This window comes from Talpa europaea (assembly GCF_964194135.1).
Source record: "Talpa europaea genome assembly, chromosome: 6".
Taxonomy (NCBI): domain Eukaryota; kingdom Metazoa; phylum Chordata; class Mammalia; order Eulipotyphla; family Talpidae; genus Talpa; species Talpa europaea.
The window spans coordinates 79,875,811-79,903,479 of record NC_140072.1 but is presented as its reverse complement, the minus strand read 5'-3'; the positions used below and the strand labels follow the sequence as shown (position 1 = coordinate 79,903,479).

The window sequence follows — 27,669 nt, the reverse complement described above, 5'->3', positions numbered from 1 at the left end:
GATGCCCCAAAACAGATGACTGGATCAAGAAGATGTGGTTCATATACACAATGGAATTGACATTTTTACCAAGTTGAATCTGCCAATTCATGAACACAATGTATGTCTCCATTTCTTTAGATCTTTTAACTCCTTCATCAGTGTTGTGTTGTTTTGGATATCTGTGCCCTGTCCATGGATTGTTAGGTTCATACCTAACTATTCTTGAGATATTACCAGTGGTACAGCTTATATTTTATATTTTAAATTTTGTTGCTGATTTGTTTATTGCTAGAATATAAACATACAATTCATTTTTTAATTTTTATCTTATATTCTACAACCTTTTTTGAACTCATTGCTCTGTCTACCTCTTAAATCAGTAGATTTTCTTTCTTTCTTTTTTTTTTTTGCTTGATGTCCGGAGTAATTTTTCTTTCTTCCTAGAAGTCATTAGCTTTACAGTAGATCTCAGCATTGGTTTTTCTGGATTGATTTCCCAGGTACTTGGTGTATTCTTTCAATACTTCAAATTTCCTGGGTTCAGGAGTTTTTTTTCCCTTGAATTACAGATTTTGATATTTGCTCTGTCACAGTGCCTTGGTTTTCTTCCTTGAGGACTCCTTATTATATGTATTTAGGACCTTCTTTGCTTATCTTCTTTATTGTCATTTTCATTCCAATAATTTTCATGTTCAGTTTTTCAATTTAGGTATGACTGACATAAAACACATTAGCTTCAGGTGTACAAGATAATGATTCGGTATTTACATAAATTGCAAAGTGATCAGTGCAATAAATCTGGTTACCATAGGTCATCAAGTATAGTTACATAATTATAAAATTTTTTTTCTGGTGATGAGAATTATTAAGATTTACTCTCAGCATCTTCATTACAGTTACGATGTTGTATTTTATATACCCATAGCAATTTCTTTGTTAAAAATTTGTTTCTTTGCACATTCTGTAGCTCTCAAACATTATCTGCTGTGTATTGGAGCTTAAGAATCTTTTTGGTTATGTTTCCTTTCTGAAATTTTTTTTTCCTTTTTTTTTTTTAAAGATTTTATTTATTTATACAAGAACTGGGGTACAGGCCAGATGTCCAGGAGGGTGAGAGAATTCACCAGAGACAGAGTGTGGAACGGAACAGGCAGACTGAAGAAGTACACTGCTGAGGGGAGCAGCAGGCGAGACAGGAGAGGTCTGCTGCGCTATGTGGGTCTCTCCCTGGCCAGCCGGGAATCAAACCTGTGCCTAAGAGGCTGCAGATAGCTTCACGGTGCGGCGCTCAACCTGCTACACCACTGGGGAGGCCCTGCAATATTTTTTTCTTATATTTCAAATACTTTCCTGATTTATAGTGCCTCGTTTCTGGGTTTTTCTTATTCTGATTTATACTGCTCTTTATTCTAGGATATAATTTTTGCCTGTTTTGCAAGTGTGTCTTTTTTGGGCAGCTTTTAATGCCAATATTCTTCTATATCTTATGGCATGGGATTTAGCCCCAATTCCTTTCTCTTGATTTTTTTTTTTTAAATAGAGGCATGTTTTTTATTTATTTATTTGTTTGTTTGTTTGTTTATACATGCACTGGGTACAGTCAGAACCACGGGAGGGTGAGAGAATTCACCAGAGCCAGAGCTGGGAGCAGAGCAGGCAGAAGGACCGAAGTTCACTGCTGAGGGGAGCAGCAGGCGGCAGGAGAGGTCTGCGCTCCATGTGGGACCCTCTGCCGGTGGCCGGGGAGCAGCTGGGGATGGAACCGGCGCCGCAGAGGCCACGGGCAGCTTCGCAACCCAGCGCTCAACCGCTGCGCCACCGGGGAGGCCCTCCTTTCTGTTGATTTTATAATAAATTTTCCTGGACTTTTTTGGAGCAAGGGAACTTTTCCAACTTTACCACTCTACACCTCATCATGTTTGTTTTGTTTTGTTTTTTCCCACAAAATAGATTTTTTAAAAATACAAAAACATCTGGGTTTTTTTTTTTTTTTTTTGACTCTTTCTTTTCTTTGCTCCTTGTGTCCGTCTTGCTCATTTGGGAGTCCTCCCCCAATAGTATTCTTTTCAGTGTAGGGTTTTGCCTAGGAGGGGGGACTTCAGCCTCTTAATTTTGAGTGTAGACTTACACCATGAAATGTTGATATGTGTCTGAGAGGTCTTCTTTTTGCAGCTGTTTTCAAAATGCCTTTCTAAATGCTATTTTTCATAGAGGCTAGACCAGTTTACATTCCCACCAACAGTGTACAAGGGTTCCTTTTTCTGTGTCTCCTTGATAATTCTTGTTTTTGTCTGGTCTTTTTGAAGAAGGTCCTTCCCACAGGTGTGAGATGATATCTCATAGGTTTTTAAAATTTATTTAATAAAATTTTATTGATTTACAAAACCATAAATTTTGGGGGTATATCTTTTCCCGTATATATATATGGCGCATCTCACCCATCACAAACTCTCATGCTCTACCTGCCCTTTATCCTTCCCTCCCACTACTCATCCCTTCCCACTCTTGTAATTACTATATATTTTTTTACAGAGTCTGAGAGTTATTTTTTGGTGTGATTTGTTAGTTTGTTTGCTTTGGTTATATATATTCCACATGAGGGAAAACATTTGACAAGTGTCTTTCACTATCTGACTTATTTTGCTTACATGTTGTCTTAAAAAGCAAGATTTTACCTTTTTAAAAAAATAACTAAATAGTATTCTATTAATGTTACAGGCAGGGAGAGGGGCACCCCCAAAACCCCCAAACATGCCTGCTCTAAATAGGTTCTGCTGTTTGCCATATCAAGACAAAATACACTCTTGTGCATAAGACCTTCAATGGAAAAGACCATGAATACAACTAGTGTGCAACAAAGAAAAGACAAAAAATACAGCTTCCAAATCAAGCACCCAAAGTTAACCATCCCCTCGTGGGTAAATGCCAAACAGGATTGGCCCAAAGCAGCGCCACTGAGGCCCAAGAGCCTGCCACAAGTCTAAAGGACTTTCTGGTGGGCACCCATAGAGAAGGGTCAAAAACAGCCCGACAAATCTAGAAGAAAAATCAAAAGCAAAATCAAGATAAATGCTGCCATGTGAACTTCCCTACCGGTCTCTCACCTACATCTGTTTCAACCAGTCCAAGACCAAGAAGCAAATACAGTTTCTTCACGTCTTTCTGTTCCATGTGTCTTCTTCAGGCTCTCCATCTTTTTTCCTTCCTTCTCCAGTCTCCTCCAGCTGCTGCTTCTCCCTGCTTAGCTCCACCCTTCCTTAGGTGGAGCAGGGAACCCAGAACCTCCCCTTTTCCTGGGGACCACCCCCTTACATTCACACACACACACGCACACACACACACACACACGCACACACACACCTTCTTTATCTAGTCAGAAGATATGCATTCTCTAAGGATTGTTATTTCTGTGGCAGGCACAGTCTATATGTGAGGAAGGTAAGAACTTATGTGATAAAGAAAATCTATCTTAAGGAAATGTGTTTCATCAAGATCATTTACTTTTTCCTTTTTTAAAAAAAGTTTGTATTTTAATGTGTAATATTCAAAGTGAAGGCAATTACAGTTAATGTTATAAATAAAAAGAGAAATCAGATCAGTCATCAGGAGCCCTTCGGTGAATAGCATCTTCATAATCTCCATACCCTATCATTTGTACTTTTTGAGTGAAATTTAATAAGATCATCAATTTGAAGAATGGTTATTGAGACTGCCGTTGTAAATTTCAGTCTCTATGGTTGGTTCAGACATCCTTGCTTGTTTGTTGTTTCAAGTTTACTATTTACTAAATCAGGACCAATCCATTCTAGATTTTTATGTTTTGAGTTAAGTCTCATTGTCAAAAGGTCTCAACTTTGCATCTATGGAGCCAGATCTATGCAGTCAGCTAGTACATTAGGAATAACAAGAGATCTTGCAAGTTATGCCATAGTGAGCTTTCAGAGATACAATGCTGGCCAAGTAGTTTTTGAGGTTTGTGGAAAGGGGTGCTTCTACAATACCCTCACTTGGAACGACAGATTTTGATTCCACAACACTCTTTACCACACAAAGAACATCATGTAAAGTATACTCCATCCCATCACACATGAAATTATTTGCCCCACTTTAAATAATTAATGCAGACCTATGAGCCTGAGTGTTTTTGCTCTAGATCAGTTAATTTTCACAAATTCTCTCCTGTAATAACTCTTGCTTGTCTCCCAACATTGAAGCTTCTAAATTGACCAGGGTTGACTGAATAGTTGATTTTTAGAAGCTGCAGCTTAAAAGAAACCTTGGCAGAGATACCATAATAAAAAAATTATTAAATAAAATACTAGCATACTGAATCTGGCAGTATATTAAAATAATAATGTACATTGGCCACTAGCCTTTACGTAACTTTTATTCCAGAATATAAGGATTTTGCCATACTTTCATATGTAATAAAAGAATTCACATCATTATACCAAAGGAGGAATGGGTATCTGATCATTTCGGTAATCCCTGATAAGACATATGTGATCTAGCCTTTCAATAAACTTAGGGCACTTCTTTACTTTTTGGTACAAAATGGCTATCAGAAATGTATTTTCATGTTGTTTTAAGGTTGTAATGCTATCTACTTTGTAAATCATGAATCATTTGAGAAAAATTCATTGGTTGCAAGCATCAAAACCTAGTTTTTGGGCCTCCCCATTGGCGCAGCAGTTGAGCGCTGGGTTGTGAGGCTGCCTGCAGCCTCTGCAGCGCCGGTTCGATCCCCGGCTGCTCCCCGGCCACCAGAGGAGGGTCCCACATGGCGCGCAGACCTCTCCTGCCGCCCGCTGCTTCCCTCAGCGGTGTATTTCAGTCCTTCTGCCTGCTCTGCTCCCTGATCTGGCTCTGGTGAATTCTCTCACCCTCCGCGCTTCTGACTGTACCCAATGCTTGTATAAATAAATAAATAAATAAATCTTAAAAAAAAAAAAAAGATGCCTATGAGAGCCTGATAACCAAGAGACTGAGCGGAGAAATATATAAAACAAAACAAAACAACAACAAAAAAAAAACCTAGTTTTGACTGACTTAAACTAAACTATAATTTATTAGAAGAGTATGGGATATTTTATAAAATGAGTGGGAACACTGGAGAGGTAGAAATATAGCAGAGTAAGTCCAGGATATTGGCATTATTCACTCCCTTGTTCAAATACTTTTGTTGGAAATTAACGCACTGCTTTTTTTCTTTTTTCCTTAAGATGCAGAGTTATGGGAGAAAGTTCTGTTGTCATAGTTTGAGTCTCCTGTCCTACTAGTTAAAATAGGGGAGAGATATACTTTAATAGGTCACTCCATCAAGTCTGTGTACAATTAAGTATATAATTCCCCAAAGAAACCTGGATGCAGTTAAGAAAGAGGACTGGCTCTTAAGCAACCTGATCCCATCTCCTACTCCACACAGAATTAACTGACAGATAGCCAGTAAAACAGACACAACTTTTTAATCTGTTGTAATTAATTGAAAGTCTAAAATTGATCAATCCTTAATTCTTTTTTTTTTTAAAAGACTTATTTATATAAGAACCGAGGTACAGGCCAGAGACATGGGAGGGTGAGAGGATTCGCCAGAGACAGAGCGGGGAACAGAACAGGCAAACTGATGAAATACACTGCTGAGAGGAGCAGCGGGCAAGACAGGAGAGGTCTGCTCACCATGTGGGTATCTGCGCGGCTGGGAGGATCGAACCAGCACTGCGGAAGCTGCGGATAACTTCATAGTGCAGCGCTCAACCTCCTGTGCCACCAGGGAGGCCCTCAATCCTTAATTCTTAAGAATAAATGACTTCTAAAACATTTAAAAATTTTAAAAGCCTGAGTCTTTAATTTATATGCTAGCAGTGTCAGTGTTTACATATGTCATCTTTTCTTTTTAGACAATGCGAAGACACAGAAATGAAGTGACAGTTGAGCTTCGAAAGGTAAGGGTGACTTATACTTAGTGAAAAGTCATTAAGAAATTTTTCTGATGTCAGAAGTATGTATTACTTGAATAATGACAATACTGTGGCAAATTCGTGATCACCCCTAGAACTATACAGCATAAAAATATACCATTAGTTTATAATGGTATACACTAATAATGGCTTTCATTTATTAAGTACACTATTTATTGTGTGAAGTACTTTACTACCATTATATAATTTCTCACATATGATAAAGTTAGATACTCTTGATTTTTTCAATTCCTTAATTTCTTCACAAGTATTTACATATTATCAGTGGCTTAGCAGTCATTTTCAAGCTTTCAGGTCCCTGGGTCATTTGAGCCAGAGAAGTGAACTAATAAATAAACCTAGGCTTAATAGAGTAAGGTGAGCTCCTTGCCAGTCCCAAAAATATAGACTTAGCTTTTTTTCTTTTTTTAATTTTTTTACTAACATACATATAAAAAAGTCAAAACATCTTTAGTATACAGTTTGATGAATTTTCATGAAGTAACTACATCTGTTTAACTAGCTCCTATATCAAGAAAGAGAATATTACCTATATCCCAAGTCCCCTTCCCAATTTTACTTTCCCGTAAAGGTAACCAATATCCTGATTTTTAACACTGCAGTATAGATTATTTTGCATATTTTAACTTGATATAAATAGAATAATGTGTGGTTTTTCATTTCATCAGGTGAAGATCACTAATAGTGGCAGTAGGAGTAAAATTAGAATTAAATAATTATTCATTTATGGTTATCTGTTAACATTACAGCAGCTATCCTGAGATGTGGACTTTTATTTTCTCTTAACGTTTTATGTTTGGAATCTAACTGTAAAACTTTTATATTGATTTTGATGTTATCCGGAATTGTCCCCTTGTTTTAAGTTTTTTAGCCCTTCTGATAGTGCTTACCAATCAAAGCTATTCACGTATATGTACATATGGTTATTTGTTCTTTCTTCTGTGTTGGAGCTGCCTTCTGTGTTTAATTTATAGAATTAGACTTCTTGCTTGTCAGAGCACATATTTTTTTAAAATATCTACCTTGGTTACCTTAGATACCCTATCTTTTTTTTTTCCATGGATAACATTATTTCCTTTCCAATTACTACTACTTGTAGAAATTCTTGTGGGCAGACCAAAAATGAAATTAACTAAGGAAATCTCAAGCAGTTCCTTATTTCATATTTCAGAATTCCCTGAGTAAGCAGTGGAAAGTGAACTCTTCTTGAAACAAAACCTAAAATTTCAGACAGAATTTAATTGATTTTTTTTAAAAGATTTGTTTATTGATTGATTGATTGATTGATTGATTGATTTATACATACAAGCACTGGGTACAGTCAGAAGCACGGGAGGGTGAGAGAATTCACCAGAGCCAGAGCGGGGAGCAGAGCAGGCAGAAGGACCGAAGTACACTGCTGAGGGGAGCAGCGGGCGGCAGGAGAGGTCTGCGCGCCATGTGGGACCCTCCTCTGGTGGCCAGGGAGCAGCCGGGGATCGAACCGGCGCTGCAGAGGCTGCGGGCAGCTTCGCAACCCAGCGCTCAACCGCTGCGCCACCGGGGAGGCCCCAGAATTTAATTGATTTTGATGTGATTCTAGGGATATGTGGAGAGCACTTCAAGAGAAGATTCTTTCACTCTTTATGGTCAAATTGTCTGTCTTTGATTCTAACCTTGCTATCTCTGTACCTCTATGAGAAAGTCACAACATTGTTATTACTGACATTGAGCTTCTTGAAAAATATAAGAAAAGGACTGGTTCTCAGATTTCATAAATGAGCTGCACCCCTTTCTATTAGGTTGTAAGATTCTAAAAGTGAAGGTAATGCTCTCTCCCCCAGAACTTCCAAGTCCCTCTAGCCCATCCCAAAATGCCTTGTCAAACTCACAACATGTAGTTGGTACATATTACATGCTAATATTCAAGAATGAAATTGGATTGTGACTCAATTAAATTTTACTTCTATTTAAATCATTTTTTGACATTCTAGGAAAAACACTTAGAGTAGTGCTACTCAAAAGCCCTAATCTGTGACAAGTCAGGAGCTTGTGCCAAAATAAAACAAGGGTCTGCTTTCTTTACAAGAACATCTTTGTGCCTAATAATTTCATTAATTAACAGAACTAAACAGTGTATTTTAGTTTCACAGATGGTTTCTGGCGCATGTTCCTTAAAGCGAACTTCAAACAAATAGTTTGAGGACTATTAACCAGTCTGAGGGCCATAGTTTGATTAACAGTGATACTGATCTATCAAAAATGGAGGGTGTGAGCCAGTTAACATGTACTGCTTTACTGGTCTTACTTTTTTTTTTTTGTTTGAACTCTTTCATCTTTCACTTGTTGGTCTCCTGCTTTTCTATTTAATAGGCCCTTTTGCATCAACACTTAACACAGAAGTCTGTAGTTCTGTTTTATATCACATTGTGAACAGAATTACACAGGAATTAAATAACTTGCTAAAGTCATGCGGATGATAAATGACAGACCTGAGATCTTAACCCTCGTGCTATAATGCTCCTCAATGTTTGTTGAATGAGTAATGTGTCATGAGTTGAAAATTAGTCCAAAACCTGTTACTGACATTTTTAAACTTTGGCATATTATAATAGACTTGATATAATCTTCTCGGTGTTTGATAAGTCAGGTATGCCTATAGGCCCTTTATTATCATTTTATCTGGGGGTGGAGTTAAGTTACATAAAGAATAACACCTCACCTTACTGATCACATCCAGTATTTGTAAAATGTTTGACATTTTTAGTGAACATCTCTTTTTAAAAAGTCTGAATTCCCCAGATTAAGCTAGTAAAGAAAAATCATACACATATACATATACATATACATATACATATACATATACATATACATATATGTTCTTATTAGTCTAGAAAAAAAATTTGAAAAATATATCTGTTTGCAGAAAAATTTTCAGCCAGTTAGAAATAGAGGAGAATTACTTGAACTTGATAAAGAGCATCTAAACTAGCATCATACTTAATGGTGAAAGACTGAATGTTTTCCCCCTAACATCCAGGTTCAATAAAAAGATGTATGTTCTCATTGCTCTTATTGATGCTGTTAATTCTAGCCAGTGCCATAAGTCAAGAAAGAAAAATAAAAGTTTTACAGTTAGGAAAGGAACAATTATCTGTGTAGAAAATCCCAAAGAATCTATAAAAAACTTCTAGAACTAATAATCAGTAATTCAGCAGGGTCTCAGAATACAAGATCAGCACATTTATTTTTCCATTTTACAATTTTGTTCTCTACTGTTATCTAAGACAGGTATTCTTTATCTTTTTTTTTTAAACTCAGATTGCTAATTTGTTTAAACTATAACAGAATAATTCATTATTTCTTCACTGATCTTGCTTACTACTTCTGTCTGATACCAGGTTTCATATACATACACAGGTTTGTTTGGGAATCACTCTTCGATTCTAATAGACTCCTTTTCTGTCACAAAGTCCACACTGTTTAATTTCCTTTAGTCAGTCTAAAGAAAATAAAACACTTCATTATACATTAACAAAACATGAGAACTGAAGAAAGTAGAATAGAATGTGGGTTATTAAAATGTCCAGGATCTGGGCTTCCCTGGTGGCCTAGGGGTTAAGTCTCAATGCTACCACTGCAACAGCATGAGCTTGATCCCCAGCCAGAAAGCTAACCCACAGGAGAGCAGACCTCTCCTGCTACTCCCTTTACTAGTGTATTTTCAGTAGATATGCCTGTTCTGCTCTCCATTCTAGCTCTAGTGAATTTGCTTACCCCCACACCTCAGGCCTATACCCCAGTTCTTCTACGCAAAATAAATTAAATAAATAAAAATCTTAATTAAAATGTCTAGAATCTCTATGCTGAATAAAATGCTGATGAAAGAAATCAAGTAAAACTTAAGTAAATGGGGCCTCCCCGGTGGCGCAGCGGTTGAGTGCTGGGTTGCGAGGCTGCCCGCAGCCTCTGTGGCGCCGGTTCGATCCCCGGCTGCTCCCCGGACACCGGGGGTGGGGGTGGGGGGGGTCCCACATGGCGCGCAGACCTCTCAGGGGAGCTGAGACCTCTCAGGGGAGCAGCTGCCACCCGCTGCTCCCCTCAGCAGTGTACTTCGGTCCTTCTGCCTGCTCTGCTCCTCACTCTGGCTCTGGTGAATTCTCTCACCCTCCTGCGCTTCTGACTGTACCCAGTGCTTGTATAAAATAAATAAATAAATCTTAAAAAAAAAAAAAAAACAAACTTAAGTAAATGGAGTCACATACTATTGGCATGGATTGAAAAAAAAATCCATGTGGATTGATTTGAAATAGGTATTCTCAAATTGATCTGTTGGTCTAATGCATTTCCTTTCAATAGACATAGAAAAGCTAATTTTGATAATCTTGAAGAATAAAGTGGGAGCAGTTGCTCTACCCAGTATTAAAGTTTATGGAATAACCACAGTAATGAATACTAGGTGGTGTTGACAAAATAGATCAATAGGAAGAAGACAGATCCCCGAAATAAACTCACACAAATATACTAAACTATTTTTAATCAAAGTGCAAAACTCATTAAGCACAAATGGTGGTAGAACAACTGCACATCCAAGGCAAAAAATTAGAAAAAGAACCTTAAGTGGAATCTCAGACCTTAATCCTAGACTTAAATGTAAAGCATAAAACTTTTTTTTTTTTTTTGAAAGATTTATCCATCCATGCATACAAGAACTGGGGTACAGGCCAGAGCTGGGGGGAGGGGTGAGAGGATTCACCAGAGACAGAGTGGGGAACAGAACAGGCAAACTGACTGAAACAAACTGCTGAGGGGAGCAGCGGCCAAGTCAGAAGAGATCTGCTGTGCCATGTGGGTAGCTCCCTGACTGGGGATCGAACTCACACTGCAGTGGCTGCGGATAGCTCCATAGGTTGCGTCTCAACCCCTGCACCACCAGGGAGGCCCTAAAGCATGAAACTCTTAGGGAAAGAAAAGAAGGAAAATCTTCAGTATCTAGAGCAAGGAAAAGAGTTCTTAGGCTTGGGCCTCCCTGGTGGTACAAGGGGTTAAGATGCAGCCTGTGAAGCTGTCTGCAACCGCTGCAACACGAGTTCAATCCCCAGCCCCGGAGCTACCCACATGGCACAGCAGACCTCTCCTGACTTGCCTGTTCTGTTCCCCACTCTGTCTCTGGTGAATCCTCTCACCCCCCCCCCACCATACCTCTGGCCTGTACCCCAGTTCTTGTATGCATAAATAAGTAAATCTTTAAAAAAAAAAAAAAAAAGAGTCTTAGGCTTGACCACAAAATCAGAATCCATAAAAGGAAAAATTGGTAAGTTGAATTTCTCAAAATTAAAAATTTTTACTCTGTGAAAGCCCATGTGAAAAGGATAAAAAGATAAGCTAGATACTGAAAGAAAACCACATGGTCAGTAAAGGGCCCATATGCAGCATATATAATGAACATTCAAAGCTTGACTACAAACAATCAATATAGTTAGAAAATAGGCAAAAGATGTAAAGACATTTTATTAAAGGGGATATACAGATGGAAATCATCACAATGTGATGATGATTAATGCAGCATTAGGGAAATATAGATTAAAACCTGATTAAAGCATCTGATAGATGTTTATCAGAATGGGTAAAATTAAAATAGTGACAATACCAAATACTGGTGAAAATGCAGAGAATCTGGCTTACTCATACATTGCTGGTGGAAAAGTAAAATGGCTATTTATTTTGGAAAACATGCAACTACTGTGGCAACCCAACAATCATACTCCTAGGCATTGATCCCAGAAAAAAAAACAAACTGGTGTTCATACAAATTCTGTACACTAATGTTTATGGCAACTTTGTAATAGCCAAAACTTGAAACAGCCCAGATGCCCTTTAATAGATAAATGGTCAACTGTGTTATGTCTGCACCATGAAATACCATTCAGCAATAATAGGAACACATTATTTGCACAAACAACTCGTATGAATCTTTAAGGAGTTACATTGATCAAAAAAGTCTATTGCAAATTTAATTATTTCAGGTTTAAAAATGGACTGTCAAATAATGTACTGTGTGATTTCATTTACTTAACATTTTTGAAATGACACTTTGGAAACAGGATACAACACTGGTTGCTATGGGTCAGATTTGGGGACAGAGAAGTGAGAGGGAGGTGTTTTGCTTATAAAAAGGCAGTAACAGTTACTTACTGTTTTTGAAACTTTTTTTCAGTATCCTGACTACAGTGGTAGATATGTGAACCCTAGGTGATAAATTTGTGTAATACTAAATATATAATAAATAGACACACATAGTGAATACAAGGGGAAATTTGAGTAAGATCAGTGGATTTTATCAATGTCAGTAATCTGGTTGTGAATATTATACTATACTTCCAGGGGAACCTGGACAAAGTATATGAGGTCTCTTTGTATCATTTCTTATAGCTGAATTTACAGTTAATAAATAAAATTTCAGTTGAGAAAACTGACCTGGTATATTAGAATTAAAAAAAAAGTAGACTATAAAATACCCATTTGAGAAGATCAGAAATGTGCAGGAAAAATAATTTGTGTTCGTTTGTCAGACTTTTACATGATTGTTGAGCCAAGTCGTAGTGTTACTTAAAAAAAATTTTGGGGGCCTCCCTGGGGGCGCACGGAGTTAAGACAAAACCTTTGAAGCTGTCAGCAGCCACTGCAGCACGGATTTGATCCCCAGCCAGGGAGGAGACCCACATGGCGCGGCAGACTTCTCCTGACTTGCCTGCTGCTCTCCTTAGCAGTGTGTTTTCAGTCAGTCTGCCTGTTCTGTTCCCCACTCTGTCTCTGGTGAATCCTCTCACCCTTCACACCTCTGGCCTGTACCCCAGTTCTTGTATGCATGGATAAATAAAAATGTAAAAAAAAAAAATTTGTTTTTAAAGCAAAGTTTAAAAATAAAATACTGAGCAGAATACCCGAAATGTAAAATATAACATAAAAAACTCATGGGTTAATATCCATGGAATCATCCAGCACTGGTGTCATTTCATAATGACATCGAGGGGAAGGTCTGTCTTGTAAACATTTGTTTCCTTTAAAGCATTAGATGTAACCTGAGTTGGATCCTTCTTTAAAAACAAAAAAGCAAGTGCTACACTATATTTAAGAAACAATCTCTATAACTACAACCGGAGTTCAAATCTTTGTAGGTATTTCATAGTTATATAAGAAACTATAATAACTCTAAGCTTATAAATACCTAATAATATATGTCCAAATAGATATAAAGCAAAAATTAACAGAATTACAAGGAGAAATTTGTCAAAGACATAATTATTGTGAGACATTTTCATGTCAGTAATAAACATGCCATTTAATAGAAGATAGAAAAATTAAAGACATATTTTGCAAGGTTTATCTGATTAACAAATGTAAAACCTCTTGCATATTTGAAAATTGATTTGGTGATAGTAAAAAACTAAGTTACCACACCAAGAACTGAGGTATACAGAGGGAAATCTTGGGATATTCTATATTTTTGAGTGAATAACACAGTAAATTTTAACATCTTTCACAGCTATTAGATTTTGTAGATCAAAGCAAATATCTACTTATTTTGAATGTTGTGCAGACTATGTTCTCTGACCAAGCTCACTAAAGAAGAAATAGAAAACCTAAATAGGGCCTCCCCTGGTGGCGAAGGCGGTTGAGCACAGTGCTGTGAATCTGTCTGTAGCCTCTGCAGCGTGGGTTCAGTCCCCAGCCAGGGAGCTACCCACATGGTGCAGCAGTCCTCTCCTGTCTCACCCGCTGCTCCCCTCAGCAGTGTGTTTCAGTCAGTTTGCCTGTTCTGTTCCCCACTCTGTCTGTGGTGAATCCTCTCACCCTCCTGTGTAACTCACCTGCACCCTGGTTCTTATATGCATGAATAAATAAATCTTTAAAAAAATAAACAAACCTGAATAGATCTAAAATTATTTTAGGGCCTCCCTGGTGTTGCAAGGGGTTAAGTTTCAGCATTATCAAGCTATTGGCAACAACTGCAACATGAGTTCGATCCCCACCCAGGGGACCTAACCCACATGGTGCAGCAGAGCTCTCCTGTCTTGCCCACTATTCCCCTCAGCAGTGTATTTCAGTGGATCTACCTATTCTGCTCCCCACTCTGTCTCTGGTGAATCCTCTTACCTCTTCTCCCTGCCCCCCGCACCTCTGGCCTACACCCCAGTTCTTATATGCATAAATAAATCAGAAACTTTTTAAAAAATAAAATTATTTTAAACATTTATATCTGAAGTTAAAAATTTAACCCCTCCCATTGTCCTGAAAAGATAATTTTTTTTAACTTAAAAAAAAATTTATGCATACAAGAGCTGGGATGTAGGCCAGAGGTGCAGGGGGTGAGAGAATTCACCAAAGACAGAGTGGGGAGCAGAACAGGCAGATCTACTGAAATATACTGCTGTGGGAAGCACTGGGGCGAGTCAGGAGAGGTCTGCTGCGCCGTGTGGTTCACCTCCCTGGCTGGGGATTGAACTAGTGCTGCAGTAGCTGTGGATTGCTTCATGGTGTTGAAGCTTAACCCCTTGTGCCACCAGGGAGGCCCCATGAAGAAGATTATCTTAGAGGTGGAAGTCAAGCAGAAGTCAAGAATAGATAATTTGAGCTTCATTAAACAATTTCAGAGAAGGTAAAGAGGGAGCACTTACTAAATCATTTAATGAGGCTATCAAAACCATGATCCTAAGAACCAAACAACAAAGATCACTTACAAGCCAGTTTCTCTTATGAACATAGCTGGAAAAATTCTAAATAAAATATTTGTAAAGCGAATCCAGTAATAAATATTTTATATATATATTTATTTCAGGAGAGGACTTAAGGTTATAAGTTTAACATTGCTTTTCTAAGTTTAATGTTAGAAAATCAATTTGCCATATTTATAGGTAAAAGGGGAAAATTATATATCCATTTCAGTAGATATAAAACAAGTACAATTTGATGAAATTAAGCACCTATTTTTGGCTTGAAAAGGTAGAAGAAAAAAATCCTAGCAAATTAGGGGAAAAATTACCACATAATACAGTAGAATTTTTAGTTTACTAGCTATATGGTTTAAACCACAAAGTACAATGCATAGTTTTTATTTAAATTTTGAAACAATTTCACACCTGCATTTTTTCTTTTTAAAGATTTATTTATTTATACAAACACTAGTATAGTCAGAAGCGCAGGATGGTGAGAGAATTCACCAGAGTCAGAGCGGAGAGCAGAGCAGGCAGACTGAAGAAGTACACTGCTGAGGGGAGCAGCGGGCGGCAGGAGAGGTCTGCGTGCCATGTGGGACCGACCCTCCTCCAGTGGCCAGGGAGCAGCCGGGGATTGAACCGGCGCTGTAGAGCCTGCGGGCAGCTTCGCAACCCAGCGCTCAACCGCTGTGCCACCGGGGAGGCCCTCAAACCTGCATTTTGAAATTCAAAGTTGCAAGAATAATACAAAAGCTGTTTACACTTTACTCAGCACCCAAGTTCCTTGACTATTAGTATTTTTCCATGTTTGCCTTACTCACTCTCTACCTCTAATTTATATACATGTAATAGATATACATTAATATATATATGATGGATATACATTATATTAATGTGTATCTTGAACCAATTAATTTGCAGGCATGATACCCTTTATATACTTTCCTGTGTAACCACAGTGCATTTGTCAAATTAACACAAATTTCTACTATCTAATCCATAGATCCAATTCATATTGTGCCAATTGTTCCCAGTGATGTCCTTTATAAATCTAAGATCCAATTAGATTCCATTTAGATTTTCAAATCTGAGAATTAGACATTACATTTTGTTGTCTTGTTTCTTTAGCTTCCTCTAATTCTATTTTTTTGTATTTCATAATTGCATCTTTGAAGAGTATAGACTAGTTTTTTGTAGAATGGCAAATTTGAGTTGATTGGTATTTCTTGGGTGGTTGTTACTAGTAATAATAGAATAATATTAATATTTTGGTCAAAAATACCATATAAGTAATAGTGTTTTCTGAGTGGTTCAAGTCACATGTCACAAAACATTGATTAATTTTTCTTTAGTGATGGTCATAGCTTTGACTCCTGGTTAAGATTTTGTGTGCCAGTTTTTTTAGTATTTGAGATGTTTAAATTTTATAAAAATGGATTATAAAAAATTCCGTAATAGTGTAGAATTGATGTTTTGAGTCATCACTAAAGAGGTATGCTGTGATATAAGAATAAGTTGGTAGCTAGTGATTACTTTATATATGAGCATCAGTTTGTGTAACCATGCTTGCTTATGTATAGCACAAAAGTAGATAATGCCAATAGGCAATAAAGCACTAGATAAAGATTTATTTCTACTTTTAACTCTCTATTTGGTTTGAATTTTGATATCTATATTAATATTCTCATAGATTTCTGTTATAATTAGACACTTCTAAATATTGTATTGAATGCTAAATAGTATAATCCTTTGAAATTTTAAGTTGAGATCTTGGAAGTCATTTAGTCTAAGCCTTTTTTCCTAATTTATTTCTACATAATTCTGTACCAAAAATTACATATTAAATAAAATGGCACAGGGCCTCCCCAGTGGCACAGCGGTTGATCGCTGGGTTGCGAAGCTGTGGCGCCGGTTCGATCCCCGGCTGCTCCCCTGCCACCGGAGGAGGGTCCCGCATGGCGCGTAGACCTCTCCTGCCGCCCGCTGCTCCCCTCAGCAGTGTACTTCGGTCCTTCTGCCTGCTCTGCACCCCGCTCTGGCTCTGGTGAATTCTCTCACCCTCCTGCGCTTCTGTCTGTACCCAGTGCATGTACAAAACAAACAAACAAACAAATAAATAAATAAAAATACATGCCTCTTTAAAAAATAAAAATAAAAAAATAATAAAATGACACAGGTTGCCATTACAATTAAAAGCCCATAAAAATGTAGAAACATTTACCAGTAGAGAATTCTTGTTTGTAAAAGCCAGATGGTTAAGGTTTAAATCTGTGATGATAGCAAATAGGTAGCATTTATGGTAATTAAGTTCCTATTCCCTGCACTCCCTTTAATCTGACTTCTTTATAATTTTTTTCAGGTAACCATTAGCAATAAGTAAATGAAAATTAGCATGCTTGTTGAAATATATTTGATAGATAATAGTGCATACCTAAATTTAAATCTTCACTAAAGATTCAGAGGCGTAGTATTAGGGAATACAGTTTGTGCTTAATAACGTGTGTGTGTAAGCTGGACTGTACAACAGTTAATTTTGTTACCAGAACTAGAATATGGCACATTGGTTCACAATATGTATGTTTAATTAATGTTAACCCTATGTAGAGATTCACTGCTTCATAAATAGGTGATAAAGTTGAAATAAATAAAATGGATTATTCATTGACAGTAGCCATCATGACTTCTTAGCTATTTATTGGTTTCCTTTCAGAACAAAAGAGATGAGCACTTACTGAAAAAAAGAAATGTTCCACAAGAAGAAAGCTTAGAAGATTCAGATGTTGATGCTGATTTTAAAGCAGTAAGTTTTCTTGTTCTTAGAAAGTGTTTTAAAAATGATTTATATGACAAATGGAGAACTTCATTTTTAATATATGACCAATTTGACAATAAATTCTTTGCTAAACTACGCTTTTTTCTTTTTAAGCAAAATGTAACACTAGAAGCTATACTGCAGGTATGTTATTAATTTAATATTCTCATTTTGAATTATTTTGAAATAGATTTTTTTTTAATTTCTATAATTTATATTTGTTGTTGCAGAATGCCACAAGTGATAACCCAGTGGTCCAGTTGAGTGCTGTCCAGGCTGCAAGGTAAATACTAATTTGTCCAGAGAGAATTTTTTTATATCTTCAGTGTCTTAATTGATAATCTAGAAGTATTAGTAGAACATTGTTATTTCTATTTAAGATTTAAAAATTACAGCAATTAATTTCTTACATTCCTTTTTATAGGAAGCTATTATCCAGTGACAGAAACCCACCAATTGATGACCTAATAAAATCTGGGATTTTACCCATTCTAGTCAAATGTCTAGAAAGGGATGATAAGTAAGTATGGATTTGACCCCCCTTTTCTTTCTTTTTCTCTTTTTTTCAATTACTTTAAAATTTTTGATTATTATTTAACTGGTAGGTTTGGCTTGGTTTTACATTTAGTATGTTTTTCAATTGTCTTGGATTTTAATGTCAGCATATTTGAAGTGCTTCTCTTTTTAGTTTATGAATATTTACATTTTCCAGGGAAATTTTAACTTCTGTTTATTGCCTGTTCTAATTTATCTCAAATATTTATAGATTTCACTTGTTAGTGTTTTTTTAATTGGTTAATATTTTAAAATATCCCAAATAGTGTTTGAGTCACTCTTTGCTTATGAGTCTATATATAGATGAACCTCATGACTTGAGTCAACATGAATGGTTTCCAGAATGGAGTAGCTTTTTCTTACTCTGGGACTATTCCAGATGACCCAGTGATCCTCAGCAAAGTCTTTTACAGAACTCTAGCCATAATTAGTTATTCAATATCATGCTTCTTATTTGTGGGAAAGCAAAAATAAGGGAAGAAGTTATATATATACGGAAAGGGGAAAACACTATTGGTATCTTTTAAGATACTTATCCCATTTTCATTAGTGTTTAGAAAGATCTCTGTGCTTTATCTTAAACCTTATTAATTTGAACTAACTAGAGAGAATATAAGTTTGAACTCTAAAATACCTTAAAACAAATGCTGTTTTTGTGTTTAAGTGCATTTAGACTAAAACTTGGGATATTCTGCTAAGTGTTGTTAGGAATTTTTAGTTTACTAAATAAAATAGTGGTATATAAATGTTGCCTTTAAGGATGCTTCCACTGTGTGCTATAACTATACACCACCCCAAAAGCCCTTAACACATTATTATACTACCACATGAATTTTCTGTGACAAGTTTTAAGTAAAAGTTAAATTTCAGCAATTTAAAAATTCTGTTCTGCCCATATCTTAAAGGCCCCCTTTTGTTCTTTTTATTTTTTTTTTGAAGATTTATTTATTTATATATATAAGAAGTAGGGTACAGACCAGAGGTGTGGGGAGTGAGAGGATTTACCAGAGACAGAGTGGGGAGCAGAATGGTCAGAATGACTGAAATACACTGCTGAGGGGAGCAGTGGGCCAGGAGAGGTCTGCTGCTCCATCTGGGTATCTCCCTGGCCGGGGATCGAACGCATGTTGCAGGGGTTGCAGACAGTTTCATAGGTTGTGTCTTAACTCCTTGCGTCACCAGGGAGGTCACCTCCTTTTGTTCTTGATCTGTTTCTTACTCCTTTTTTTTCTTCCCAGCCTTTACGTGTGTCTGTGAAACATAACATATATTTAGAAAAGTAAGACAAAATATATACAGACCTGTGTAATTACAACCCAAAGCAAAAATAGGGAATTGTCAGTGGTTTGGAGTGCACTTTATAAGTTTGTCATGGGAAATTGTGTTATAAAGGATCGTAGACTTTGGGGTCAGATAAACCCTGGTTTAAATACAGGGTTCTCTGTTGACCAAAATCCAAGTGACTTTTTTTTTTTTTTTTTTTTTTTATAGAGGCATGCTTTATTTATTTGTTTGCTGGTTTGTTTGTTTGTTTTGTTTATACATGCACTGGGTACAGTCAGAAGCGCGGGAGGGTGAGAGAATTCACCAGAGCCAGAGCGGGAAGCAGAGCAGGCAGAAGGACCGAAGTACACTGCTGAGGGGAGCAGCGGGCGGCAGGAGAGGTCTGCACGCCATGTGGGACCCTCCTCTGGTGGCCGGGGAGCAGCCGGGGATCGAACCGGCGCCGCAGAGGCCGCGCGCAGTTTCGCAACCCAGCGCTCAACCGCTGCGCCACTGGGGAGGCCCCCAAGTGACTTTTGAGCCACATAGTCATCCATAAAAATTAGGTGGTTGATACCTCAATAAAAGAAAAAGATTAAAAAAAATTAGTGATTATGAAAAATAGAAATAGTATATGCAAGACATTTCACACAATATCAAACTTACAACAAATGTTCATTTGCTGTCTATTTGTTGTATTTTATTTTTATATATACCTAAAATTTCTCTTTTTTTCACATGACATCTTAGAAAACATTCCCTGCTTGGTATTTCTATTTTTCACATCCTTCTATTTTCTCATTTAAGGGCCTCATTTCCAGTCTTGTGCCAGATCACCTAGACTAACTAAATAACCCTTTTTCCTGCTAGTCTGGGACAACATATACTGCCTCAAATATCTTTGAACTTAATGTCCTTTTACTTCTCTACCTCTGATAGCCTCTTGTTCCCTGCCTTTTGCCAAAATTTACCACATAGCTCTTGTCAACTACTCCACTTTCTCATCTATTCCATCTTTTTAAGTTCACTGCTTAATATATCTCTGACATTTATTCTCCTTAAAGCCTTTTCCTTCTTGGATCTCTCTAACCTTTTGATACTAAGAATTTTAATTTCTTTAGTTTTTATAGTATTTTGTTCTAATTCCCCTAATCATTGGCTCTCCTTAGTTTTTTCTTAATGCTACTGCCTTTCTTTCAACTATTCTAACTTAATGTTGATAATAGAAAATTGACTTCAACATTATTTGCTTTACTTGCCTTTTCAGTAATCTTCTATACTTAACATAAATTCTAAATTCTGTAGCCTGGAATTTGAATACTTCTCTCCCTTCCCCTCACCCCAACAGACACTCACATACACACTTAGATATCCTGCCCTTTCTGTTTCATCCCTTTTAAATTTTTGCATACCTTCTTTTTTTTTTTCCCAACAATTTTTTTTTAATAGAGGCATGTTTTATTTATTTATTTATTTATTCATTTGTTTGTTTTTGTTTATATATGCGCTGGGTACAGTCAGAAGCGCGGGAGGGTGAGAGGATTCCCCAGAGCCAGAGCGGGGAGCAGAGCAGGCAGAAGGACCAAAGTACACTGCTGAGGGGAGCAGCGGGCGGCAGGAGAGGTCTGCGCGCCATGTAGGACCCTCCTCCGGTGGCTGGGGAGCAGCCGGGGATCGAACCGGCGCTGCAGAGGCTGCTGGCAGCTTCGCAACCCAGCGCTCAACCGCTGCGCCACCGGGGAGGCCCATACCTTCTTGACTTCAGTTCTCTTGATGTATTCCTTATCATCCATGTACATCACGATCTTTCCATCCGTGATACTTTTATTGATACTTCCAACAGTCATGACCTTTCTTAATTCATCTTTGAAAAGCTAGTTTAGTTTTCTACTTTTCTTTGTGAGGTCTTCAATCACAGTTGTAAATTATACTGATCTCATTTTTCAGCAAAATTATACAACCTTGTAATACCTTCATTAGGCAGAACAGATGATGCATGGGACTCAAATAGTTTCCCAGCTTTAAGACCAGTGAAGCTATAGCAGTTATTTGAGTGAGATGGTAGGTGCCTCAACTAGCACAGTGACACTAGATGTGATGTTATCAATGTAAGAAATATTTTAGCTGCTAAAATTGACTTGACATTGATTAAAGATGACTGTGAAAGAAAAGGAGCCAAGGAAAATAATGAGGAACTACATGTTGCAACTACCAATGGATATAAAGAAGCAGGTGTATAATATGACTGACTTCAGGAGCCAAGGAGACATTTTAGATTGAGATACCCAACAGATAATTAGAAATAAGTAGGTGAAATTTAAGGACAAAGTAAAGGATAGTTATATCAACCTTCAGATCATAAATTTAAATATCTGACAAGAATTTTTATTGTTTTTTATAGTCCTTCGCTACAGTTTGAAGCTGCTTGGGCATTAACTAATATAGCATCAGGAACTTCTGCACAGACTCAGGCTGTTGTACAGTCCAGTAAGTAAATTCTTTACTTTCTGGGTTTTTTTCCCCTTGAGCTGAAACCAGCCCCCAATTTACCGTGGGTTTGGCCATCTGGATTTTTTATTGGAAAAGAGAAGTGAAATGTTGTCATAAAAACTAGATCTAATCTTGTAACATTTTTAAACACATCAGTTTTACAAGTTACTTTTGATGATTGATGTCTTTTCTATAGCTAAAATTAATTTATCATTAAACAGTTTTATTGTTGTTACTAAAAAGTGAATCCTTTTACCTTTTTAAGGTAGACATTTTACTAACAGTAGGTGTTTAAATTTCTGTTTCAACCAAGTTTGCGTATGCCTTTTTACTTGTAACAGATATACTTTAAAATTCTTGCCTACCTTAAGATGAACTGTTATTAGTATGTTGACCCAAATTGACAAAAGCTCTTTGGAAAAAACTAGATGTTGCCAAGTACTCTTAAAGTATGGGGCACTTAACTGACTTTAAATGATAGTCAAGATGATTTTTAAATGGTGTATGATGAGTAAGTCATACTGAATCGATACACAATACTTGACAATTTCAGTTTTCTTTCACATATTTCAATAATATCAAGTAGAAAGTTTCCAGTTTTTACATATAACAAAAAGGGAAGAGATTTTAGATTGAGGCTTTTTTTTTTTTAACCTAAATTGTTAATTGGGTAAATAAAAATTTTACAAACATTGCTTATTAGCGATAACAGTAGAACTGGGAAGTCTTGTACCTTCTCCAAGATGCATGGGGAGAACCACCGGTAGTGTGGTGGAACATGTGGTCCTTTCCAAGACCATAGCTCTTATGGCCTGCAGCTGTCAGCCCTTGTACCTCCCTGTGCATGTGGACTGTTTTAGTAATCCACTGGGTCTCAGGATATTTTCTGATAAGCTTTTATAGAATGAATTGATGAAGATAATCTCAGAAAATTTGTGTATGGACTCTTCGCCAACCCAGTAAGAATTCAGGACTCTCAGAACCCCACAGTGGCATCCGGCTCACTCCTCAGCAACAGATTGATGGCTTCTAGCAAAGTTCAGCTAATAACACTGTGATGACAGGTTTGCCAATGGTTGCACCCTGTGAAACTGGATTTTTGTGGCCACTGTGGAGCACACGAATCCAAAATAGGACATAACCTTGCTTGACCTTGTATCCTAGTCTGTGTGCTTTCTCCAGCCAGGTGGGGTGGGGTTGAGGGCTGACAGCTGGCAGTACTGCCAGTAGCGTACTCTGAGAAGGTACATCACAAGCTTCTGCTTCCGTACTTGTAAGCACCCATATTGGCTTACCTGAAGGCTGCCGCAAGATGGAAAGTAGACTAGGGCTTTTAGTAGAGTCTGCCAGATACAGTTTAATAGCAATATGTTTTTCCATCATTTATTTTTTTGTAACTAGCGATCCTGGACTTCTGTTTTATAGAAGTGATAAAATTAGTTAAATTATCAAGTGAGTCAATTGAAACCCTCATACATTGCTGCTGGGAATGTAAAACGGTACAACCCCTTTAGGAAGCAGTTTATCAAAAGGTTAATCACAGAATTATCATATGAATGAAAAGTTTCACTACTAGATGGAACAAAGACATATGAAAACATCTGTCCATACAGACTTGTACACAAATTTTCACAGCAGCTTTACTCAAAACATTCAAAAATGAAAACAGCCCCAATGTCTATTGACTGGTGAGTGAATAAATAAAATGGTGGAATATAGTGGAATACTATTCAGCAGTACAAGTGAAATACTAATACTTGCTACAACATGTGTGAACTTTAAAACATTATGCTAAGTGAGATGCCAAACACAAAAACCATATATATCGTATGGTTTATTTATATGAAATGTTCAGAATAAGCAGATCTATAGAGTTGAGAAGCAAATGTTTTATTATTCTGGTTGCCTAGTTCTGGGAGTTTGGGCAGTAGAACTGCTTTATGTATGAGATTTCTTTGAGAAATGATAGAAATACAAAATTAGATTGTGGTTATAATCACACAACTCAACACCAAGAAACCATTGACTTGCTACACCGAGGTAACTTATTGTATCAAATTATAATCTCATTAAAGCTGTGTCAATTTTAATTTAAATGTTAATAATACAGGTAGATACTACAAAGAGTTCTAGAGATATAGTTGACTGAAATTTAAGAAAAAATGGTCTAGTTTATGCTTAGTTACCTAGTTCAACATGGGTATGATACCCCTGTTTCAGAATTTGGGGAAATGGTTAAAATGTAATAGGTAAAGTATAAGGATTATAATGATAGATTATTTTAAAATGTAAAGTAGGCCTGGTAAGAGAATAATCAGTGAGTTTATCCTTTTTCAGCAATTGGAATCACATTGAATAAAGTATTATTTTCTAAAGTTGTATGTTTGCAGAAGGAACTCTTTTTTAAATGCATTTTAGAAAAATTGTCGTGCTTCTGTTTTCTTTTTTCAAGATCCAATTAGCTTTATGAAATGATTCATAAATTGGGCAGTCATACTGCTGTCTTCTTTAGTGATATAATAGCAACTTTTAGATATTATCAAAAGATTTTTTTTTTAAGGTAAATACTTTTTTTAAAAGATGTTTATTTTTATACAAGAGCTGGGGTACAGGCCAGAGGCGCGAGAGGGTGAGTGGATTCACCATAGGCAGAGCGGGGAGCAGACCAGGCAAACACAGAAATACACTGCTGAGGGGAGCAGCGGGCGCACAGGAGAGGTCTGTGGCACCATGTAGGATTCTCTCTGGCTGGCCGGGATTGAACCTGCACTGCCAAGGCTGCAGACAGCTTCACAGCGCGGTGCTCAACCTGCTGCGCTACTGGCAAGGCCCAGATTTGTAACTTGAATATTACTGGGGAAACTAAAATGATTATTTTAGGGTAAAGGTATTTACCACATTTATTTATTCAGCGAACTATAATTGGACAACTACAGTATCCTAAGTTCAGTGTATTTTATTGAGTTGTTCAGTCTGAAATCTTAAACTCTACAAAACTTTGCAGTATCAATCTTGGTTTTTCTTTACTACAGATGCCGTACCTCTTTTCCTAAGACTTCTCCATTCACCACATCAGAATGTTTGTGAACAAGCAGTATGGGCTTTGGGAAACATTATAGGTAAGTTGCACTTAGGTTTGAAAAAACTCCAATTAAAAATCTTAATTAACTTCTTTCCTACATTGGCATAGCCATTACACACTATGTTTCCTCTAATTTTAACTTGAGTTAATTATCTCTTGCTACATGAATACTAACTTAAGATGGTACCTCTTTGAAATGGATATGCAATTTACTATCAAGAATTAGTAATTTGTGTTCCCCAAATCAAAATATGGAAAAATCAGCAACACTTTGATGCCCTTGATTAATGGTGAGGAAACATAGAACATCAGTGTCCCAACATGAGCCATTGCATACATTTCAGACTTTCTCATCTTGAATGTAATTTTTTTTTTAAATACAATTTTCATTTCTGTAGGTGATGGTCCTCAATGTAGAGATTATGTCATATCACTGGGAGTTGTCAAACCTCTTCTGTCCTTCATCAATCCCTCCATTCCCATCACCTTCCTTCGGAACGTCACATGGGTCATTGTCAATCTCTGCAGGAATAAGGACCCCCCACCGCCTATGGAGACAGTTCAGGAGGTAAATGAAGAATTGCAAAGGCCAGATGGTATATTTTCCCTATGTTTATGTGTTAGATTTTCATGCACAGGGAATGAAATAACATATTGCTTACATTGCAGGTATGAGACTTTTAAAAGTAATGTGTATTTAATTTTGCACTTGGTGATTTAAAAATTGAGTGTCTTATCACACCTAAAAGAATGGGAGTCCACCTTAATTCTTATTTTTTTAATAACTATTTTCATAAAAAGAAAGCAAAAAATGTAAACAGAAAAATACAAAAGGAGAAAATAAAACCTCAAAGTTTTGTTCCTGCATTGCATAGCTGGCTTAAATATTTTAAAATATAAGGGATTGCTACAGATAAATGTACTGGATAAAACTAGTACACCTATATGTGAATATTCTTAAGTGAGTTTAGGTTGAGTCCAGCTGAAATTTCCCTTGATTTCTGATTAGTGTTCTTAACATTGTGATAAACTTTGTGTTAAATAAAATAAATAGTAGTTTTCATTTACATCTTATATGTAAATAGATCTGCGTATTTTAAGTTTTAAAAAAAGTCCTATGGAACCTTTAATCACTTGACAGTTTAGGAAAATGTCATCTCCGAATCTTTATAAATGACATCTTTGACCAGCTTTTGCTACCTTTTGTTGTTATAGATAGAGGACTTAATGTGATTACCCCCATTCCCTGTTCCATCCCACCCAGATTTAGAAAAAGATCTGTATGGCCGCCTTTCAATAAAGGCTTTATGCTTTATTGTTTATAATTTTTTGGACTGAATCGGATGTCAAAAACTTTAATTTGACTTAAGTAGCCTATTAAAATCTTTTACTTCAGGCAGGTGAGACAATAAAGACAATTTCAAGAGTAGCTTTTTAAAAATTGTTACACTGTATACTTGCATCTTCATTCTTTCCACTTGAAGAATATGTCATAAAAAGAGTTATTGGAAACAAGTGTTTTTCCTTTAGGGTGCATTAATCTCTGCTAGATTTGTTTGGATATTTTAATTGGACGTCTGAAATATGTTTCGGTTTTTCAGATTGAACTTTCATTTACCTAATTAGTCAAACAAGTTTAACACTGTCTTTCTTGCCGTGCAAATAGTATTGTATCACAGTTAATCATTTTCACAAAGACATATACATCAACTTTTGTGTTACTTGTTGTTTATCTTCTTTCCTCAGATTTTGCCAGCATTATGTGTCCTCATATACCATACAGATATAAACGTAAGTGAAGCAGAAACTGAGCTTTGGGATTTTGCTCTGAGTATTTTTTAGGCTTTTGTAAATGTCAGCATATCTTACTAACTTGTTGACCTTCCCAAATAGAAGTTGTTCTTAATCTTAAATAAGATTAAGGTTAAATTAGGTTTACAGCTTTCATCATGAGATAACAGAAATGCTAACCTAAGAGAAATGATCACGGGCCTCCTCTGGTGGCGCAGCGGTTGAGCGCTGGGCTGTGAAGCTGCCCGAAGCCTATGCAGCGCCGGTTCAATCCCCGGCTGCTGGCGAGGGTCCCACAGGGCACACAGACCTCTCCTGTCGCGTCCGCTGCTCCCCTCAGCAGTGTATTTCATCAGTCTGGCTGTTCTGTTCTATGCTCTGGCTCTGGTGAATTCTCTCACCCTTCCTCACTTCTGAGTACCCAGTGCTTGTATAAACAAATAAATAATTTTAAAAAAGGATCACATATGTAGTTTATTTATCTGTATCATTATTGTGGTTTTAAGTATTAATAATTATAATATGGTAAAAACATGATAAGGGACTGTGATATTTTCTTACTCTCTTTTGGTTTTTATAATAGGGCAGACTAGATATTTTTTCCCCCCATTTTTACATAGTAGAAGAAACTGACCCTCCGGGAAAGGTTAAATAAAACTTATCCAAAGTTGTAAAGCTAGTAAGAATCAGGATTAGTATTCAAATCTGAGGTCTTTAGATGATAAATCTTTCTACTTTCTGTGAAACCACTCTGCCTCTGAGGTACAACTTTCTGGGTATTGTACTGAAGAATATCAAGTATAGGTTTAAATGCCAAGGCACTTTTTTTAGATGATTTGTTCATTCCATAAGATTTAAACATTTACACATTCTGGCAAGTTTTTTTATTAGGCAACCTGAAAATTCTCCTAAATGTAGCCACACAAAATGTGATTCTTCCATGGATTAAAACAAAGGATAAATTTTAGTGAATCTGGAATTGATAATGGCATTGATAAAACTTTTATTGTTCCAACTTGA

At 36.8% G+C, this 27,669-nt stretch overlaps 1 protein-coding gene across 1 annotated transcript in view; it reads left to right on the top strand.

Moving 5' to 3' along the window:
- Positions 1-27,669, top strand: part of KPNA3 (karyopherin subunit alpha 3) — a gene marked incomplete at both ends in the record, with an annotated part of 70,567 nt that overhangs the window by 28,207 nt on the left and 14,691 nt on the right. Inside the window, 9 exons of the mRNA XM_084234470.1 lie at positions 5,880-5,924; positions 17,367-17,456; positions 17,583-17,612; positions 17,699-17,751; positions 17,893-17,988; positions 21,688-21,773; positions 24,809-24,895; positions 25,257-25,426; positions 26,605-26,649. Coding sequence (XP_084090596.1) covers positions 5,880-5,924; positions 17,367-17,456; positions 17,583-17,612; positions 17,699-17,751; positions 17,893-17,988; positions 21,688-21,773; positions 24,809-24,895; positions 25,257-25,426; positions 26,605-26,649 — 702 coding nt within the window. The remainder of the gene's footprint in view (positions 1-5,879; positions 5,925-17,366; positions 17,457-17,582; positions 17,613-17,698; positions 17,752-17,892; positions 17,989-21,687; positions 21,774-24,808; positions 24,896-25,256; positions 25,427-26,604; positions 26,650-27,669) is intronic.